Consider the following 21,399-nt stretch of genomic DNA (forward strand, 5'->3'; position numbering starts at 1 on the left):
TTGTCAGAATAGGTTTTTGAACTAGGGAGACATTAGGAGGCAACCAGGGATGCTATTCCGGCCTCAGCAGAAGTTTTGGTTCAAATGTTCAGCTCTGTACAGTATAGGTTATGCAGACTTTGTGGAATGCTTGCTAGATGAGCCTGCCTTCAAGGGGGAGAATAGCACTAGCCCTCCACCGTGCTGTGTTTTACAATATGAATTAATTAAGCAGTAAGCCGTGACAGGGCATACATCACAGTATCAGAATCACAAACCTCAGTTGCATTACAAGGCAAACAGCCAAAGACAGAGCTTTCAGCTGGCCTGGGAATGCAATTAGGGTGAACTGCTGTGTGCCCTGGGGTGCCTTTATGCCAGGTTAAAAATTCATAGATGTTAGTTTCCCCCTCTAGAATACTAAAGCAATCCACTTGGATGCAATTCTCGAGTGAGCCACCTTCACTCACAGTTCTTTCAAAGGTCAAAGTAAAGAATATTAGATGGGCGGTGCCAATGACGTTGCCTGGCAAGACCTTGCCCGGCAGCCTCCTTGCCCAAACATGTCGACACCTGCCTCAACTTCCCATGACACCTGCAACCCAGGCACAACTTAGACATTAGTAGCTTTTTATGACAACCGTTCTTTAGTGACTTAGAGTTATTACTTGGGAACAGATAGAAAGACCAGCTACCAGATTTACCATCAGCATTTAGTAATCAAGCAATTTTCTGTTCTATAAAAAGAAAGCTGAAATAAGTATAGTTGGGTCCTCTGTATCCTCAGGCACTTTGTCCTGAGAGACAATATCCAATACACTATGGGCTGAAAATACTTGGGGGAGAAATCTGTCTGTACTGAACTTGTCATTCCTCATAAAATGCAGTATAACAATGGTTTGCATGGCATTTGCATTGAATTAGGTATAAGCCGTAACCCAGGAATGACTCGGATAATGGGAAGACATACATAGGTAATGTGCAAATAGGCCTCTGGCTGATGCAGTTGAGGGGAGTTTGGTATTCAAAGGGTATCTAGAACCAGCACTCAGGTGACACGAGAGAGGTATGGAATGATGACCAGACCAGTAAAGTGCTAGGCGTGCATTAAAGATGCTCAAATCTATTTCCTCTATCTATGCTCATTTAAAAGGAAATGCAAAACAATTAAGAATCAGAGGTCTATAGACAAAGTATATTATTTAAATTCTAGAAGGGTTGAGAGCATATTAGACTAACAAGAGCAGTTGGCAAATTTGAGAGTATTTATAGAGAGAAGCAGAGATGTACGCAGAATATTAATGCAACTATCAGCCATCAACATTTTTAAAAAGCAGTTCATATACCACTGAGGTAGGTTAAATACTAATTTAAAGCCATTTTAAAGCAGTAAAAGAAAAACCTTAAAGCGAAGGAAAGCACAAATCTACCATGGAATCTGAAACACATAGCCTTCCATATGCTATTACCTTATCAATAGCCACTGTTAATGGAATAAAGGAATGGACTGTACTTGTATAAAAACTAAAAACCTCCCCTCTTATCTTCTCAAAACATCATGTTGTACTAATAGAAATTTCCTCATGCTATGAGCATTCCACAGCTGAGTTCATGACAATACAATGTACGTTGTACAAGATAAGGGAAATGAAAAAAAATATTTATTTTCCGTAGAGTAGCGTTGGCAAAAGGTTACCAAACTGAATCACAAATGTTTACAACACTTTGCTCAAATTCTTATCACCATTTTCCCACGAAACCAGAAGCTCTCTAAAGTTTCCACATTCCTGACTCCTCTCTCTCTCTCTCAGCACAGCACACATATACCACAAACTTGCAAGAAGACGTGCCGTGTCTGGTATGAGTTCCACCAGTGCTCAGTGTGGGTGAGAGCTCCAAGGGGCACCCCCGTAGCCTCAGACATTTAAGTCCCTGCCCCCCCAGATATCCCTGCAGGCACAAGCCCCATTCCGATGGTCTGAGACTGCTGTGGCCTCTGAGTGCTACCACACTATCCCGGGGCAAACTGGGCCTTGAGGTTTGGGGACGGATTGTGCTCAAAAGCATTTCTCACCTGCTGCAGAATGTGTCTTTCCCTCAGTGTCATTAACCTTCTGTGGAGCTCTACCAACTCGTCTAGGTATGCCTGAAAGAGAAGGGTGTTCCCCAAAGAACAAAACTTTAAAAACCAGTTGATAAGAAGAAACATCCATGCAGGGGTAGCTTGGCAGTTAAGATCATGGACTGCTCTTGCAGAGGACCCAAGTTCAGTTCCCAGCACCCGTGTCAGGTGGTACACAACTGCCTGTAACTCCAGCGCCAGGCAATCCAACACTCTTCTGACTTCCATAGGCACATGTGCTCATGTGCACATATACAACACACACACATACACACACACACAAAGACACACGTACACATATGCATACTTTAAGATAAAAGTAAAAAAAAAAAAAGACTATCCACAGAGCTTGAAGGCCTTCACTCTACCACTTTGTCCTAGGCTACATGGAGTCAATATTCAAAGGCTTTGGCTGGTGAAGTTTCTTGCCTTGTTTTTTTGTTTTTTTGTCTTTTTTCTACCTTCATCCAACCTGCCTTAAATGGGGGAGGGACACTCTTTGAGCCTATTTGCTCTCAAGTGAATCGCTCAGTTTCCCACAAAGACTCTGCATGGATGCTGGGAATCCGAAGCTACCCTGTCATTTTAAAGTAATAATAGTAGAGGTTGTTTTCATTTTTTAATTCTTCAATCGCAGAAATTTTTAGACAAAGGAAAACACCTAAGTTTGAACATGGAAGTATCAAAGCATATCATGTTAGGAAAAATTCTCAGTAAGAGGGATAAAAAGGTTCTCGGGTATTCCAAATGTTACATAAACAATGCCAGTAAATGACCAAAGAACAGAATAGTCTATAAACTGGGGGAAAAAAAGTACTATGCAAATTAGTTCTATGTTCCAACAGCTCTCCTGCGGGGGCAGCTGAACCTTTCCTTCGTATGTTCAGACTAAGGAGTTCTTGTTAGCTGCCTGCACGGATGCCTGAGGGCCAACCTCAGTCAGGGAAAAGGGAGAGATAACTGACATGCTTGTTACCCTCCAACCGTAAGAGGTGACGGGCATTTCTCTAAGTCTTTAGATCATAGTCTAGACATGTCACACGCACATTGAGGAAGCTTATTGCACAGGAGCAGGCGTCTTATTTCTTTTTGCATATGATCTGGTCTACCGCCTCTGCTACACACTCCATGGACCCCAGTGTGATGTGCCTGAAGCTCCTTGGTAATGTGGCGGTCATGACAAATGGTAACACAAGGCCATGCTTAATACTGAAGATAAAAAAAAAAAAAGAAGCGAGGCAGGGAGAAACAAACTACAAAGCGCAGGGATGAACATGTATTCGCTCGGGAGTCTTGGTTTCTTCTGGTGGAGATGGGACCAGAGCCAGCAGAATGACTGAGGAACACAAAGAAACAAAGACATGTCAGGCTACAGCGCTCCCAGGAACGGCCTGGAAACATACCTTGTCACATTCGCCGTTCTTTATTTGCTTATCTGATTTGCTTTGTTTTATTGGACTTTTCACTTCAAGAATCTAGGGATCAAAGAAAACACTAGTAAATTTCATTTCAAGCACCTTCTCGCTAGTTACCCACGTAAACAGGCACTCAAAATGCACAATAACACTGTTTCTCAAGTAGCGTTTCTCTGTATATTCTTCTTCTCTCTAATCTTGTGCCAACCCCTACCCCCTTCACCAGAAAATAAATTACTGGTATATTAAATGCTGAGTCAGAGCAGGAGAGCTTAGGGAAACCATTGATGATAAGGAAACTGATCTAAGCTGTCCAGGGTGCCCTCCTTTCATGGCAGCGCTCACGCTCACGCTCAGCACAGCAGCGGGGTTATTTTGAGACTGCAGTCCCGGCTGGCAGGGCTTCTTTCCTGCTTAGCTTGCAGCTTCAGCGTGAGTCTCAGAGCTTGGTGGGCTAGGGACGATAAAGCCACCCTCGCCCTCTGGAGCACCTGCCTTTAAAGTGATGCAGCTTTGGGAGTGAAGGTGGCCATCAGCCAGTTACAGTCTGGGACCCTTTGATGGCAGAAACAGTTGCGCTTGAACAGCATGATGGGCTTACGCGTGATACGATGCCAAGTGCCTTTCCTTTCATCTGGACCAACTGTAATTCAACTCATGGGCAGTAGCTTCACATGCTGTTCGGAAGCTTGAGTGGGGAGCCATGCTCATGATTAACAAAGGGAATACTACTATTCAATACGTGCAGCTGATTTATTACACAAGATCTTCAAAATTGAAGGTTCTGGGAAGAATGATTTTAAATGGCCCTCGATTGAAAAGGCTTGAGGATAACTGCATTTATTAACGACGGGTGCTTACCAATGTGCATGAATATAAAATGAAATATATATTTCTCTCATTATAACCTCAGTCATATCATCAGAAACTATTATCAAAGAGGAAAATGCTAAGGATGTTCTCTAAAAGCACCATATTCTTCCTACTCTCCCCTGTGCTGCTTTCTGTCCTAATTCAGTTTACAGCTTTGCTTCTTGTCAACTAAACAGTATGTAAGAGATCTTAGGGATGTGTTTACTTTTAATTTATTGTCACAAGAGCATGGGCCTGGGTAACTTGCCTTGTCATTTCACATCTCAGGGCCTCCAGAGATGAATGAGAAAGACAAATAAGATAATATCTGTATCCCCTCCCATTCGGTTATAAAACTTTATGCTACTAATAAATATGTGTTCTATTGGGCAATAATAGGACCATGGTATTCTGGCATGAATAAGTAATTTTAAATAAAACATTTCTCTCTGAGTTGAAAATAATACATAAGTAACAGGCATTCTGAGACTCACACTTAGGCCTTCGTTTTTTTAACATTAAAATAAACAAATGAATTGTTTGGCCAGGCTAACTTAAAATATGACCCTTCTGGCAAGAGAAGGAAATGAGCAAGAAGCGCAGGCAAGGCAATCCTTTTTAATATGCTCAAAAATCTCCACGGCATTTGGAATTCCCTTCTCTTTATTGCTGCTGGAAATGAGACCTCAAGGGGAAAATGAGCACGGAGACTGAGGAAAGTGGGTCAGTAGGTGGCACTGCTGGCCAGTGAGGCACCACAGGGCCATGCACTGCAGAGCCGCCGCCGCCGCTGAGGTTTGAGGCAGGAAGAGAAAATCAGCTCTGCCGGTTTGCCTTGCGCTTCAGAGAACTGAGTCTGTTCCCATCACGTCTGCCCCTCCCACGGCCCCATCCCCCACCCCTTTCTCCCCAAGTGTCTGGAGACGCTGTATTTGCAAAAGAACTTTACAAGCTAGGTTTGGACAGTCCTGCCCGTCTTCAAAGCAGAAAACAGGTAGGGCATTTGGGCGCTTGAGTCCTGCCCCACACGATCCGAAAGTGCGACATCACAGAAGGCGAAGATACACTGAAATCCTAGTTTCTTTCTTCGGAGGCTGTGGTGGAAGGAACAAAAGCCCCCGGGTGTCAGTGACCCGCCTCAGGTTACCTAGTGCCCGCCAGAGAAGGCTCTGTTAATCTCCCTTCTTTGATCTCTCTCCTTGCTCCAAAATAAACAGCTTTGTCAAAACCTCGCTCTGAGAGAGCTGAGCCATGCTGAAGACAATTGTTTTATTTATGATCACTTCTTATCTTCAGGGACTGAATCCAGAATATGAAAGCACGACACCTTGTCTTCCACAGGCTTATTTCAAACCAGTTTAACTGGACAGGCTCTTTTGAATTTCAGCCATGCTTGACAGGCGGATATTCTGAAAATTAGCTGGACCCAGGGCAGTGCTTCCTCCCTGGAACCCTTGCATCTCCTCTCTCCATCCTACACTTGGCTAAAAAGGCAGGAGTCTGTTGTTTGTTTGCTTGTAACTTAGACATGATGTGTTTAGGGTTGGGGGAAAAGCCATCTTTGAGGAAATGATTGTAAAATGTTTTATTATTTAGCAATAAACTGAGCAGGGCGAAATAACCACCCAAACCACTGAATTAAACCACCAATAGACCTGGCATTCTATAAAAACAGAGCAAGCACAGCTACCTCATTCTTAATCTGAGGCTATGGCTCAGGACTCAAATATTTCAAGATTATATTTTTCTGGATCCCTCTGTGAGACATGACAAGTCAATCCTGCTGCAGATGGATTATCTACTGGCAAATTTTCTATGTTAGCCACTATCATTAACTTGTAATGACACTTCTATTAACTTCCTTGCATTGTTGACATGTGGCTCTGGGTTCTTTCTTCTGTCCTTAGAAAATACTTGACTCAATTAGCGCTCTACCCCTTCCTTAGACCCTGCGAGATGGGGCAGACAGTCCTGTTGTGTCTAATACTTTACTCAAAGTTGCAAGATCATCATCAAAGATGGGAAGAGGACAGCTTTATGGCTTGGAACTAGAATGTTCTGCAAAGGCTTGGTTGTTTCAGAGGTGGGGATTTGAGAAAGTGACTCCAACATAAGGGCTCTGTCTCAATCACTACATGGGTCCATTGATGGGTTTGTGAGTTGACAGAAATTTAGAAAATGAATCTGGCTGAAGACAGTGGGTCCCCACGGGGGCACGGGGGTGTGTGTAATTTCTTATTTCCATGTCCACGTGAAACATTTTTACTGTTTCCTGTTTACATGACATTTGCTCATCACACGAATCCTGCCATGATGCTGTACTTCCTCACAGGCCCAGAACAATGGAGCCAGGCAACCATGGACTGAGACCTCTGAAACAGTGAGCAAAAATATCTTTTTACTTTAAAATTGTGGGTGGGGGGAAGGTGGGCTTTGTCACAGCAATATAAAGCTAACTAAAACACAATAGTCAATGGGTATAGAGAAGAAAATTTGAGGGTTTTAAAATCAAGCCTTTCCTGTTTTCTTTATCCTTTTTATTTTATCTGGAATTTCAGATACTGCTGTACCACCCCATGCTTGCACACAGGAGCTCTCTAGTGTACCTCCCTTGAACATTCACCTAAAATACTACAAACAGGATGAAATTTAAGTGACATTTCACGAAAATAGTGGTACACTATTTAATTGGAGAAAGTGTACTTTACCCTTCCAGATAGGCAATACTATTGGTTTTGGGTTTGGCTTGCTAGACAGGTGACAGTTTTAACAAGGAATCCACACTTTTCTCAAGAGCCAAAGCCAGTTCAATACTGTCCGTTGAGGAAGGGCAAGGTAATGGCTTATCAGAGCCATGTTTACATGACAAGCCGTCCGATCACAGTGCCCAGGAGATGTGCGGACGATGACTAGAGGGCACACACAGGCACACCCAGTGTGCCTACCTCTCAGCACCACTCCTGCAAGAATCCTAATTCTCACGTACTGGCCCTGGGCCGCGGGAAACACAATGCCTGTATGAGGTTAGGTTAGATATAAAACATATCAAAGTCCTATTTCTATTCTTTTGCTTGTGTTTACTAAAGTATAATTTTACAAAATAGATTTTTTTTAAAGTATCTAGTCAGCTAGTTCTCCTCGGCTGAGTGCCCACGATGATCTTCCTCTTGGCTTGAGGTAGGTAGAAGGTGGTCATGCTAGGAAGCCTGATGGACAGATAAACAGCATGGCTGCTGGCTGAGATGGGGAAGGCTAAGGCAGCAAAGGCCAGACTGAGAGCGAGGGAGCTGGGCTCCATTGCTGTGTAGGACGCGAACTACATGAGTGCTGCTCGCATCCAGTAATGGAGGATTTAGGCTGCAGATAAACTTTATAAATGATGAGTTCTAAATTTCAAGAGAGCGCTGCTTCTTTATATAAAACACAGGAAAGAAAAATATCCTCACATCTGTAATACAGCATTCCCAACTAAAACAAAGATCACTAATTCAGGGGCACGGCATTTTACATAGGAGAACGCTTATGAAACGGAATAATTTTAGGAAATACAGCACTTTAATTTTCAACGTTAATATTCACATGACAACTTGAATTAAGCAATTATTGCAGAGGTCAGAGGAAATCTGCCTACACAAAAAGATAAAAATGACTTACTGTAATGAGTATCAACTCAGTGCACAGTGGGACTTTTACAAGATTCATGATGCTTGAAAAAAAGTTTACTTTAGTAAATAATGAAAATTTCCCAATCTCACAGATTTATTTAATACTAGCTCTTCATCATAGTTTTTCAGAATTCTGTTTAGACCTTATCCAAATATCTATATTCTGAGTGGACTATCAAATTAATAAGCTTGCTTTTAGACCAACTTGTAGCATTGTGATAATCACTGTTTTCCGTGTTTTGTTAATGATTCTCTGCACCCCCATATGATGAAGCTTTTCTCTGGAAAGAGAAGTGGAGGCTGAGCAGGTGTACTAAACATTCACGTAAACTGAGTGGCAAGCAGGTGCTGTGCACTGCCTTTACTCACACTCTTCTTCCCAATAGTCTGCAAGGTGCTAACATTACTTAATGAAGAAACTGGGGCACATAAAAGGTGCACTCCCTCCCCCGACAAGTCAAACCAAGCTAGTCCCAAAAGTCACGTTCTTTCTAATTAAGTCACCTATTTACTGCTTAGGGATAACACACATAGATAGGCAATTTTTCGTGTCAACATTCCTTCCTGCATCTACTTAATTCATCTACCCAATGTAGCACACGCATCCTACAAAGACAGAAGTGCTTTTATCCCACGTGCTTAATGCTAAGGCTGTGGATTCCCATTTTCTTAAAAGAAAGGGGAAAAAAAGGAACTTAGTTTAAAATTAAAAGGTAAAAAAACCTGATTATACATAGTGCTATACAACCCTGCTGAGTCCAAACCCCACGGCTTACCTGGTTGTTGTTAGTTTTCAGTAATGGCGGTGGGGGTTCATGACGGAGCGGTGAAGAGGCGGAGCTGCTTTCACTGTCACTGCCGTCACTCAAGCTGACCCTGAGAAGAAACACTGAAAAGTCACACACCCCAGCATCCAGACAGACAACAGGCGAGCATCATGAAAAGTAAGGCAATGCAAACATTGACGCGCGCCCTGAGAGGTGCCGGCGTACGTTGGTATGTGCTCGTATCTGGAACCATCTCAGGGGATTCCACTGCCCATATGCTTTCAACGATCCCCACCTTCGCAGCTGAATAAACCAGGACCTAGACTCATGTATCCCTCCAGTTCTGTTTACAGATGTAAAATGGAGCCTCAAGGATTCAAAGGCCAGTAATGTGACCCAAGGTTAGTGTTCAGCCACCACCTGAACTACTGTGGGAAGCCTAACATTCTACCGTGTCACGGTTCAGCGATGTCTCCACTACAAAACATAGATACAATCAGGTACTAGAGAGACACTCTGGACCCCAACTGCGTTTCATATTTCCCTGTTTCAGAAATATAAAGTATCTCTTACCATCCAGAGACAGTAAAAACACCACTCTTCCCAATTTATTTTTTCTAATCAGTCTAAAATGAAACTTTTTCCTGGCTAGAAAAGAGATGGTTCTTTCCTCTGCTCATCTGAATGCACGCCCTCATTCGGGAAGGCACTTTGGTTTCTGCTCCCTCTTTGCTTATACAGTAACCTGATATAATATTCTTCTCAGAGATAGGAAATGCTATAGAAATCAGGACAGTTTTTCTTTCACTCTGAATAGGCAATCACATTCTCACTCTATTATATATTCAGGCAGACGTGATACAAGAGAGGAAACAAAAAGGACACGTTGGGACATGCTTTTAGCAAAAACTGATGGAACTTGTTTTTCTTAACTAAATTACATTAATGAAGTGTTCTGCTGAAGCGATGCTTGCAAATGCTTCTCGACAGAAGTGGAAGGCTGAGTATTTAAACTGATTAAACAGTTGACACTGCACAAGTGCTCTAAAGATCAAATGCTACATGGACCCACCACTCTAACAACAGTACATGTCAGGTGGGGAAACAGAGATGTGTCCCTAAGGTACATTCACATCAGACAACTGACAAATGAGTAATGTGTGTGATCCAACCCATCCTGATTCTGGATGGGACAGAAAGTGGGTAGGTAACAAAAGACAGCTAACTAGCAGCTTGGAAAATCCCATAAATAGAGCATGAGCACTCTCTCTCTCTCTCTCTCTCTCTCTCTCTCTCTCTCTCTCTCTCTCTCTCTCTCTCTCTCTCCGCCCCCCTCTCCCCCTCCCTCTCTCTCTCTCTCTCTCTCTCTCTCTCCTCCCTCCCTCCCTCTCTCCCTCTCCCTCCCTCCCTCCCTCCCTCCCTCTCTCTCTCTCTCTCTCTCTCTCTCTCTCTCTCTCTCTCTCTCTCTGTGTGTGTGTTTCAGTAAGCTAAAGTGGAGAACAGCCAGTGGTTATGTTTTGGTCGGCCAAAGTTAAAAGTTAGTTCCTAAGCACTAAGGCTCAGCTCCTTTTTACGTCCCTTTGACCTACCAGTTTCCTTCTTGTCAGATCAAAGAAGACAACATTACAAGGCCAAGCCTCTAAGGTTCCTTAAAAGGGCTATAGGTAGGTGCATTGGGGAAGCAAGGTGCAGAGAGATGCCATGAGCCTAGCTTCATGAGGCAGAGTCACTGCAGGGTCTGATAGGGTTTCCGTTCTGTGGATGGGCAGCTTGCCTCAAAGGACACCAGTGAATTGTCAGTTAGAAAACATACGTCTGTTCTCTTTGGATTCCCTTTGTCTTAGGTATTTCAGGGGCATCTACACTGTAGTAGACAATGGGCAAAGATTTACTGTAATATATTATAAGTGTAATTGGATTTGAAGTTCAAGTAGATTCATATTTTCTCCTCATAACACATTAAAGTGTGCATGCCTATTTGTTTTCCTCATGATAAACAAAATCCTCAAGGCAATTTCAAGTTGACTATTAATTATAAGTGACATGAATTACCGTCTTCTGATGTAGAATTATGCCTCATAGCATTAAAGCTACTTAAGGAACCTAATTGTCAGCACACTTAACAGGAATTTATTTGCTGGAAAACACACACAGGTGAATTTAGTTTTAATTAGGTCACAACATAATTCACCAGAGCCAATTATGTGGTTCTAACTACAAACAAAATATGCAGTTTCTTCACATGTGTAGCCTCCGACCCCAAAGTAACAGGTCTGTAGTGACTCTTCAGATGAACTTGCTACATGGCATCTACTTTCAGATAGCAAGAACTCTTCTGATAGGCTTCTTCCTACAGGGGTTTGCAGGGAGAGGGGGGCATCTCTTCTTTTAAGGAAAGAGGAAAACTCATTTCCTTTTAAAAAGAACACAAACATACCTGATTCAGAGAGAGAACCATTTGCTGCACCCTCCCCTCCCCCCATTTGAGTTGGGAGCTGATGCTGCTACCCAGGCTGGTCCCAAACTTGACATATTGCTGATGATGACTTTAACTTCTAACCCCGCTGCTTTCCCCTCCCAATACTGACATTATATATAGACAATATGCTGAGAAGCAAGCCTAGGATGTGGAGACTGCTAGGCAGCTGCTGCCCGTCTGGGTGTTACCTAGCAAGCCCATCTCTTACCTGCGGCTTCGGCTCCCCCCTCTGTTTACAGGTCTTTCCATCTCAGAGTCATTGTCATTGTCCTCTGCCTCATCAGACTCCTCGTTGTCATCAGAATGCAGATCTTTCATGATAGACCTTAAAGGACCTGAGTAATGACACGAACCACGGGCAATTAAACAGCCACTCAGACACACTTACTTTGCAGCCAAATTCAGGAAGATTCTCCAAAATTTTTATTAAGGAATCTTCAATTTGGGGCGGAAAAGGTGGCTCAGTGGTTTAAAGCACTTGCTGCTCTCCCAGAGGACCTGTGTTCGATCCCAGCACCCACATGGTAGCTATAGCTTTGTAACTCTGGTGCCAGAAAACCTGACCCTCTCAGACCTCCTCAGGCACCAGGCATGCACAAGGTTCACAGATTTATGGGTAAGAAAAACACCCATATGCATTAAAAATAAAATAAATCTAAAAAAAATTTTTTTAAAGAATCTCCATTTTATAGGATGCTTTTTCTGCGTAATTTTATTTCTTAACCTCCTGCCTCAAATCCCAACTAAAAGAGAAACAGCCCTATTAGTAAACAGGATGTTTTGTTAAGTTAATCCATGTATTGAAAAGTTGAGACTAATAAATCACTGTGGCTGTGGCTGATTCTTGGCAATGCAGCCTTTGTGTAGTACTTTCTGATCTATTAAGGTTTGGCTGCTCCTTTTATTTCAAGGTCAGGCTCAGGTCAAGCAAGCATTTCGGTCAAGCTCAGGTTATAAAGTGCTCCAGCGCCATGGTGTAATGTCCTATCCCTGATTTTCCTATTGATCCTGGACAGCAGGTCTTGTTGCAGCAACTTTATGTAGCCAATTTGCATCTTACTTTTTAAGAAATTCCTGGCAAAATATCAGCATGTATTAACATAAATAAGACTATGTAATAAATCATGTGCCCAGAAAAATTCAGATGGTATCCAGTATTAGATGAGAGGGGATGGGAGTGGGGGGGGGAGAGGAAGCTGTAACTAATTTTAATTTTATTTAGGACCAGACAAAACTGGAAACACACACACTAGTTAGTGTTACTTCCCCTCTGTTTTCCTTCTCAAAATGCGATGAAAACACGGCTATTTTTAATTTTAACAGAAGTTTGTAAAGGCAATCAAGCACGGGGCATTTTCATTCCGGATTAGCCAATTCCCAAAGTCTAATCCCCCGACAGGACTATTTGAGCTGTCACTAAGTTGTCGGCTCTAAGGCACGCACTACCTCCCTGCAACCTCGCACTCTGCAAACTCACATTTCTCCCCTTTTGCAGTGGGCTTATTTCTTTGAAAGTTAATGAAACAAGACTGCTGAATAGCCAAAACTATCACTGCCTTTTCTTATATATTTTCTTGGAAGCTTAGCCTTAGTCCAAATATAAACAACGATTTAATCCTCTTTCAAAGCATACAAGGCCACTTGGAATTCAGTGCGGTCAATGAGAACGGTGATGTTCACTACTCTAGAAAACAAATGACTCTCTGACACTCTTCTGTTGTGGAGAAATAAAACAAAGCCCAGTTTTGGAGCTTTTACACCCACATTAAAGGTATGCTTCATTACATGATCTGGTTTAATTTATACAGGGTTTTGGTTATCATGTGACTATGAATAGAGAAATACCTATTTAAAAATAGCAAATGCACTTGTGCTTTAAAAGTCTACTAAAATATAAAAGGAAAAAAAACCCAACAATAACAAAATAAAATAAAATGAGAGGTGTCCACGGATGATGAAGAATGGGGCCTACAGCAGAGCTGCTGAAGTTGGTTTGCTGGAGTATTTCCTTTGGGAACTCCTGGGCCGGGTCGTGTCTATCATCCATTTGTGGAATAGGAAGCTGATGGCAGGAAGGACTGGAGGACGGGGACTTCCTAGAGCCAGGCCTCATATATCAGAATGATACTCAAGCGCATTCCTCGGGGGAAATAAACGCAACTGCATAAAAGCCAAGTTACCATTCAAATAATAAAACAGTGGAAGGTAGGCCGTAAATCAACCCATTAGGATGGTTTACGGGGAGAGAAGGTCTCATTAGCACAGGAGCTGCTGGTACCTTGTTGCCGGGTCTGGGATGGCGTAAAGCTGGAGCTGGAGCTGGAGCTGGAGCTGGCAGGACTGGGTTGCTCTGACTTCAGAGAAGAACAAGAAAAAAAAAAAGCATCATCAATACAATTATGGGATACAACACATCTAAGGCCAAAATGACCCCGAAGCTCAAAGCAACCTCTAAACAAACAAACAAAACAAAAAACCTGATGCTGTGCAAGGAAAATGACCACTCATATCATTTTGTTTTAAAAAAAAAAATCATATAGGAAAATCACTACGTCATTTTTTTGGCAGCCATATTTTTATTAGATGAAAGTAACATGTACAAAACGTCTATGACGAGAAGATAAACTCCTGGGTGCTACATGAAGGAGGAATGGGGCTCTGAAGTCACCCTGCTAACTGCCATGCAGATCACCTCCCAAAGCGACACTGTCACTGCCCTTTCTGTGGGGTTTCACTGACTCACCTGGTTCAAACATAGTAGTAATGGGGCCAAGGTCATCAGTTCAACCACATTATGAGCCAGTTAATTTCGCTCTGGATCAAGGCCATGAGCCAACTAACCCCATTCACCACAAGTCCACAAATGGAGGCCAATATTTCATAATATCTAGCCAAGTCCCACAAACAAGTCAGGAGAAAATGCTGCCACTATTTTAAGAAGAAGAAAGATGCCCTCTCGTTTCCCAGCCTACAGATTGGCAGGGGAGCAGCCTCATGCATACACGCCACCTCTGACTCTCTGTGATCTCTTTTCACCCTTTAGTTCTGTGTCTAACACATCCAAACTCCGCTTTCTTCCTTCTCGGGCCACTAGCACCTTTATGCTGCAGCACTCTGAGATAGTCCCCGTGCAAACTGTAGACTGTGGCGCTTTGGAAGTCAAGTGCTTCTTGGTATTTCTTCCACACTCAGCATAATGCATTGCACCCTGCAGGCTGTCCTCAGGGTGCCTTAAGGCAGCATCTGTCCCATTATCATCATCATCTTCTTCTTCTTCTTCTTCCTCTTCTCCCTCCTCCTCCTTTTTTAAAAAAATGATTTATTTATTTAGTCATTTATTTATTAAGAATAGTGTTTTCCATGCATGTATGCCAGCACACCAGCAGAGGGCACCAGATCTCATTACAGATGGTTGTGAGCCACTATATGGTTGCTGAAAATTGAACTCATGACCTTTAGAAGAGCAGCCAGCTCTTAACCTCTGAGCCATCTCTCCTGCCCACGACTATCTTTTTAACAGTTCTCACAACACAGCTTATGACGCTTAAAGGTGGTTGACAACAGTTTCATGGAAAGAAATGTGCAAGACACTGACCACACCAGCCACATACTTGAGTTTCCTATCTTAAGACTAAGTTCATGCTGAAGTAACTTAATAAAGATGACGTGTTGGGTTAAAAGAATGGACTATTTCCACCCATTTCTAACGTCCTCACATTTTCCAATATATAGTTATGTTATTTCAGAAATATGTATGGTGTTGCCATGTGCAGGGCGCATGTTCCTTTTCCCTTGTTAAATGCATGCCCCAGTGGGAATGCAAGTACAAGCACAATCAGACCTGTGAAATGAAGACAGTGGCGCCCTGGGTTCCGTGTGTGAAACAGTGTCTCACCACTGGGCTCTTCTTTTCAGCTCCCCTCCCAGCACAGGAGTCCCACCCTACCCCCTTTTCGGAAGCAGCACCAAGCTCCATAGATTGGGACATGAAGAAGCACTTTGGGGCAATTCCTGATGCACACTTTACATCCTCAGGGTGGATGGGAAAACAGGTGTCAGCAATCTAACTTGTTCTGCAGGAAAAGAGCTAGACAGGACCTCTAATGAGGAGCAGGCGGCTCACTGACTCGACACCACCGCACTGTTTACTTGAGAGTCTTACAAACTCCTATGCTTCACTCCTTGCGGGCTACAAGACAGGGTTGGTTTGCAGGTGCAAATGCCTGTGTGAGGTTCTCTTCACTCCTGTTAGGTGCCATGGTCGAGCCCTAATGGCAAGTTACACAACTGAAAGGACATTTGGTGCACTGCCCATCTGTAAAACAGTTCTCCCTGGGTCCAAGGAGTACTCCGCCACCTCTCCAAATTGCTCTTTCCAGCAGAGAAGTGTCTGCAAATGGTATTATTTTAATAGTCCTGGAAACCATTTGGGAACAAAAAGAAAAAAAAAATTCCTTATCACACTGCCTGGCCAGGTCACACTGCACTGGACCTAAAGAATCTTGCTGCCAGAGCTATTTGCTAAGAATGACATTAACTGGGGTAACAAGGAAGGGCTGGGTGTCAGGGTGCATGCCTTTAATCCCAGCAGTTACGAGGAAAAAGCAGGTAGATGTCTATGAATTTGGAGCCAGCCTGGTTTACACAATGCATTCTGGGACAACCACGGTTACACACTTAAATCATGTCTTAAAAACAAACCAATCAACCAACCAGGCTCACAAGGGAAGACAGTGGCCATCTTCCCAGCTACCCATCACCAATCTTGACCCTTCCATTTCAAGCATTATGTAGATGCCAAAACCAAACCTCTTAGCATCTTACCTACAGACATACTTAACATTTCCACAAGTGCTAATTATCTGAAAAGGGCAAATAGTTGGGGGGGGGAGGAGGAATGGAGACAGAGACAGAGAGCATGGGGGGGGGGAGGGAGACAAGGAAGAGGGGAGAGAGGCGGGGGAGACTCCAGCTCCAGGAAAGCACATCGGATGCTTCTGGCCTATGTGGGTACCTGTATCATATACACATAGCCAGATACAGACAGACACACAAAATGAAAAAAAAAATTGGCTAAGAGGCAAAACCAGCCAGCCATAATGGCAGGGCTGTAATCACAGCATTGGGGAAGAAGAGACAAGAGAGCCCTGGGCCTCACTGGATAGTCAGTCTAGCCTATTTGGCAAGCTCCATGCCAGTAAGGGACTGTCTCAAAAACCAAGGTGGGTGCTAGCTGAGGGAAGATAGGCAAAGTAGTTTTGTGGTCTCCATACACTTGTATACCAGTACGCTCATGTGCATGTGTGTACACACACATGCATGAACAAAAAGTAAAGGCATCATGAGACAACCATTAGTGTTATCTGCCCATTGGGACTAGCTTTTCAAGAACCTGCTTGTTACTCAATAAAAACATGAAGATCATTCATGTGGTGGCACATGGATCATGTTCTAGCCTGTTTTTTGTTTTGTGTTATTTTGTTTTTGTTGGTGTGATAAAATACTGGCCAAAACTAACTTTGGAAGGAAAGAATTTATCTTGTCATCTTTCACTTCCAAGAGAGAGTCCAAGGCATGAATTTGGAGGCCAGGACTGAAGCAGGGAGCACAGTAGAGCGTGGCCTATTGAACTGCAGCAGGGAGCACAGTGGAGTGCAGCTTCCTGAACTGCAGCAGGGAGTACGGTGGAGCACGGCTTATTGAACTGCAGCAGGGAGCACGGTGGAGCATGGCTTACTGGCTCCGCTGCTTCCAGGCTCATGTTCTCCAGCTATGTTATCCAAGCCAGGACGCCTTGCCCTCCTATGCCATGGTCCACAGGGAGCGGGCTCTCTGTCCCATGGGCCAACCTGACTGAGACAATGCCTCAATTGACGTTCCCTCTTTTCAGTTGTCTCAAGCTCATGCCCGCACAGACCTGGAATACAAACTGACTGGCTCAGAGTGCAGGTTAGTGTTAACTATCCCACACTCCTTCTGCCAGCAGAAAAGGCAGTTACGCTCTTCTATCTCATCATTTTAAAAACATCACATTTGCCAGCCTCTCAAAAACACCGCAAGTCAAAGGTAATTATATGAACTCTTATTGGCTTTAGTCAAAAAAACAAACAAACAAACAAACAAACAAACAAACTTAAACTGGGCAGATTAAAATTTTTATACAAGATACAATAGCCTCTTCTCTGTCTCCTAAGAAATGTTTAAGTCCATATGCACATTGATGTACACATGAATCTGTGAGTTACTTCCCCAAAACTGACAAGAAGAAGGTTAATGATGCCCTCATCATTAACCCTTGTGGGCTGATTTGATGCTTGCTTTTCAAATTCAAAATTCTCCCCCTTGGAAAAAAAATTGTTGCTGTCCTGGATTATCAAATACTATTATGATGGTGACTACGGAACATTTGGCTGCCACTGTACAAGAATTTACATGCAAGAATCCACACACTCTACTGTTGCCTCAAGCAAGACAGATCTTGGCAGTTAGTGAAGCAACAGGCCTATCACGATGGGCAGTATGCGTTTCACCGCTGATTGACTATACAAAATCATCCTGTAATGGATTCTCTGTAAAGGATATGTTAGGCCAGGACAAGTAAGAAAGCCCTGCTTCTAGCTCCTACAAGTTAAGCGTAAGCACAGGAGCGATTGCACGAGCAGACTTCCTCCTGGAAAACACGCGTTGCCAATCTTGTCCTATTGGACGACTACATTTATGAACAGAATTTCAACTTTGATCTTTATAGCAATCAGAGTTTAGAAAAGGAAAAGCGGCATGATGCATGAAAGTAGGTATGTAGCTACCTTCAGAGAAAACAGGAAAAAGCACAGTAAAACTAATTTAACATTTGTAAGTAACCAAAAGGAAATACAAATGAAGGAGAAATTACTTTAGATACATTCCAGTGTTTTATACAAAGCGTTTGCTGCACGTAGAAAAAGAAAATTCATATCCTGCAATAAAAATGATTTCTTCATTGTACAAATATCCAGGAAGATCATGTTGCCGGTGAATGCTAAACAAAAGGGCGTTGTTTCACTCACTGTGTTTACTTCCCTTCAAGACAAGTGACAGAAGATTCAGCCCTGATCAGTTTCCTCCTCCATTAAAAATGAATCACCCAACTCATTAGGCACCTTAAGCCTTAGCATAAACAAGTTCACTTGTACAGTTTTTCCTTTATATGGAGTTGAAAATTATTCACTCATTTTTCAAATATACAATTAATTTTAAAGAGTAGCGCCATCACATCCATTCCAAACAGCCACAGAAGTGTTCTCCATTGTATGAGTGAGACGCATCTTCCTGGTGACACTCCTGGAGGATGCTTTCAGAAAGCTATGTCAGTAAGTGGCAAGGGCAATATTAAATAATAAAAAAACTTAGGTTACAAAGATTAATACAAGGGCGACTTATAAAAAGGGATAGATATAAGAATTTTTTTAAATAAAATGCTTCTAAAAGATCAAAACCTTACTACAGGAGATAGATGAAAGGAAGACTGGGCCAACACTGGTTATTCCTTAACATATGACATTAATGTCAAGGAAAGTTTTCTGTGTGGCTGTGAAAGAATCTCTCTCCATTCACAAGAGGCATCTAAGGACTCACACCCAAGGCAAAGGAGCAGTAAAAAGCCAACACTTCATTCTAGGACTCAGTGTACTGCAATCAGTTATTTCTCTCATTTGCCCAATAAATAGTCCTAAACATCCTGGCTGGGGACTTCATGAGAGGGGAAGTTTCTACTCTGAACTGGCCCCATGCTCTTGACACTGGCCCTGATTAAGAGGATGCATTAGGTCAGGCATGATGGTGCACGCCTTTAATCCCAGCACTCGGGAGGCAGAGGCAGGTAGATTGCTGTGAGTTTGAGGCCAACCTGGTCTACAAAGCAAGTCTAGGACAGCCATGACTACACAGAGAAACCCTGTCTAGAAAAACTACCAAAAAAAAAAAAGAAAGAAAGAAAGAAAAGAAAAAAGAAAGAAAGAAAAGAAAGAAAAGAAAAGAAAAGAAAAAGAGGATGAGTCAAGATATACATGACATCAGTTTATTTGCTTTTAAAGTTATTTGCTTTACTTCCCTAACTCTACAGTACAAAATCTTGTGACATCGTAGAACAAATGTTTTAAACAACACATTAACAACATTTTCTTTGAAAACACAATGGGCTTGAGAAAAGGTCACTGGAAGCTGCAACCTTTGCTGTCAGTTACTCAAGTCTGTGGCCACAGCAGACATTTATATTTGAAACCTTAAGTGAGCTTGACGTTAAGCCAGAATCACATTTCACATGTTGGGCTGTTACATGATCAAATGTTACTGTTGTGCCCATCGTTTTCTGATAATCCAGAAAGAAACTAAAAATAACACACTTAAGAAATCCTTATTTCTAATATACTTTCGACTTTCAGTCATAAATATCGTCCTGGATGCTAAGATAATGGGCTTTACACTGAAGCATCTCTACTCTACCAACCGCACTTGCTGCCTCCCTCATCAGCATCTTCACTATTATCATTAAACGCTGTCACCCTTTGGCTCCCCACATCCTGTGTGAGAACACACAATCTCATTAGGAGCCGAAATAGCCTTGGTGGACAAGGGTCTATAAATCTCTCTCTAAGACCCTTTTCCACACTTACGGATGGCTGTAATTTTCTTTCAGCTTCCTCTGTTTAAGCAGAGGAGCCTCAAGTCTTTTATCTCTCATCACCAGTCTTACTTTGAAGGCTGCTGCTGACTATTATAATCAGAACATGTGCTGTTTCAAAAACTCCAGTCGCTGCAGGATGGTGTAGGCGCCAGATGTGTTCTAAGAGATTACAGACTAAAAATCCTCACTTGCTCAGGGGTTTCAGAGTGTGAAAACTCACCTGGAAACAGACCACATACAGCCACACACCCGAAGAATTATTTGAGCAAAGTTTGTAGAGTCTTAAACCTGGGCATTAAACATACCACTTGATTGTAACGCTTGGTATTTGTGTGTATTGTACCTCCCACCCCCTTACGCCTACCCCAATTTTGAGGATGACGTTACAAAAGAAAAAGCTAAAAGTAATGAAAGGTCAAATGCCTCACAAAAGAGTGAAGGAGGAAAAAGGATTCCTAATAGATTGTTGCAAACTAAGTTACAGAATGAACAATGGGCATGGAAACACAGTTCTATGGGCCTGCAACTGTTTGCTGTTGGCATTCTCTTCCTCTTAAGTATGCGACAACCCACCTCTGCAGAGCACCAAAACTTCCCAATTTCAGAATATCTTCTGTTTGCTACACTTGCAAATGTAGGACTGAACTGAAAACAAAGTTTTAAATAGTGCATTTATGTGTAGCCTCGGTGTGAGATTATAATTTTTAAAATGTTAAATTGAATAAATTTGGAAAAAAATAGATGATAGCTAAATGAAATAAATTAACTAAAACACACATATACCTGAAGAGAGCACATCAGACCACTGAATGTCATTCTTGTCCTTTTAGACCTTTTCAAAAAATGGATTACTGTAGAAATGTTTATAGAGAACACTTGGCTGGCACTGGCAGAACTGCCATGACTGGCTACTTAAGCCAAGATCTATTCTTCTGACCATTTGGACTATCTGTGAGAATATTCCCCGGCAAGTGTGAAGCTTGCAATTAATACCAAGGCAGTGACATTGAAGGTTCCTTTTACTTGCTAAGAGCATATTTATTTATATGATTTCCAAAATAACTAAAATCCACTGAGCAGATTATTGATTTTAGTGTGATCATAACCAAGTAAAAATTGTAATATTTTCTCAGCATAAATTTATACAACCAAAAATTCTTACTAATTGCAAGGGTTAATTCTTTGTGTGCCTTTTATCTTCCTAATTTGGATACCAATGCTTTCATCAACATACTAGCTCCTTTTCCTCTATCGAAATGAAGGCAACCTTCCAAAACTCCTCGGGTGTTAAGTATACATACATGCACTTGTGGAAATTTGTGTGAGATAATCTAGGACAAAAGAAGGTGACAGAAACCCTTTGGTTGCTTCTCTGTACATTACATGTTTGTACAATGGCTATTACCATAACTGGGAAATGTACGGCTCTTAGAGGTAGATGTTTACTGAGAGAAATGA

The 21,399-nt window shown here is 42.4% G+C and overlaps 1 protein-coding gene across 4 annotated transcripts in view; it reads right to left on the reverse strand.

The window, feature by feature from the left end:
* Positions 1-21,399, reverse strand: part of MLLT3 (MLLT3 super elongation complex subunit) — a 264,901-nt gene that overhangs the window by 7,337 nt on the left and 236,165 nt on the right. For all 4 annotated transcript variants that reach the window (XM_084773576.1, XM_084773577.1, XM_084773578.1 and 1 more), the window contains 5 exons: positions 13,558-13,633; positions 11,488-11,614; positions 8,810-8,909; positions 3,505-3,576; positions 2,054-2,125 (listed from right to left, as the gene is read on the reverse strand). In XM_084773576.1, the coding sequence (XP_084629702.1) occupies positions 2,054-2,125; positions 3,505-3,576; positions 8,810-8,909; positions 11,488-11,614; positions 13,558-13,633 (447 nt within the window). The remainder of the gene's footprint in view (positions 1-2,053; positions 2,126-3,504; positions 3,577-8,809; positions 8,910-11,487; positions 11,615-13,557; positions 13,634-21,399) is intronic.

This window comes from Acomys minous (assembly GCF_964271855.1).
Source record: "Acomys minous genome assembly, chromosome: 1".
Taxonomy (NCBI): Eukaryota; Metazoa; Chordata; class Mammalia; order Rodentia; family Muridae; genus Acomys; species Acomys minous.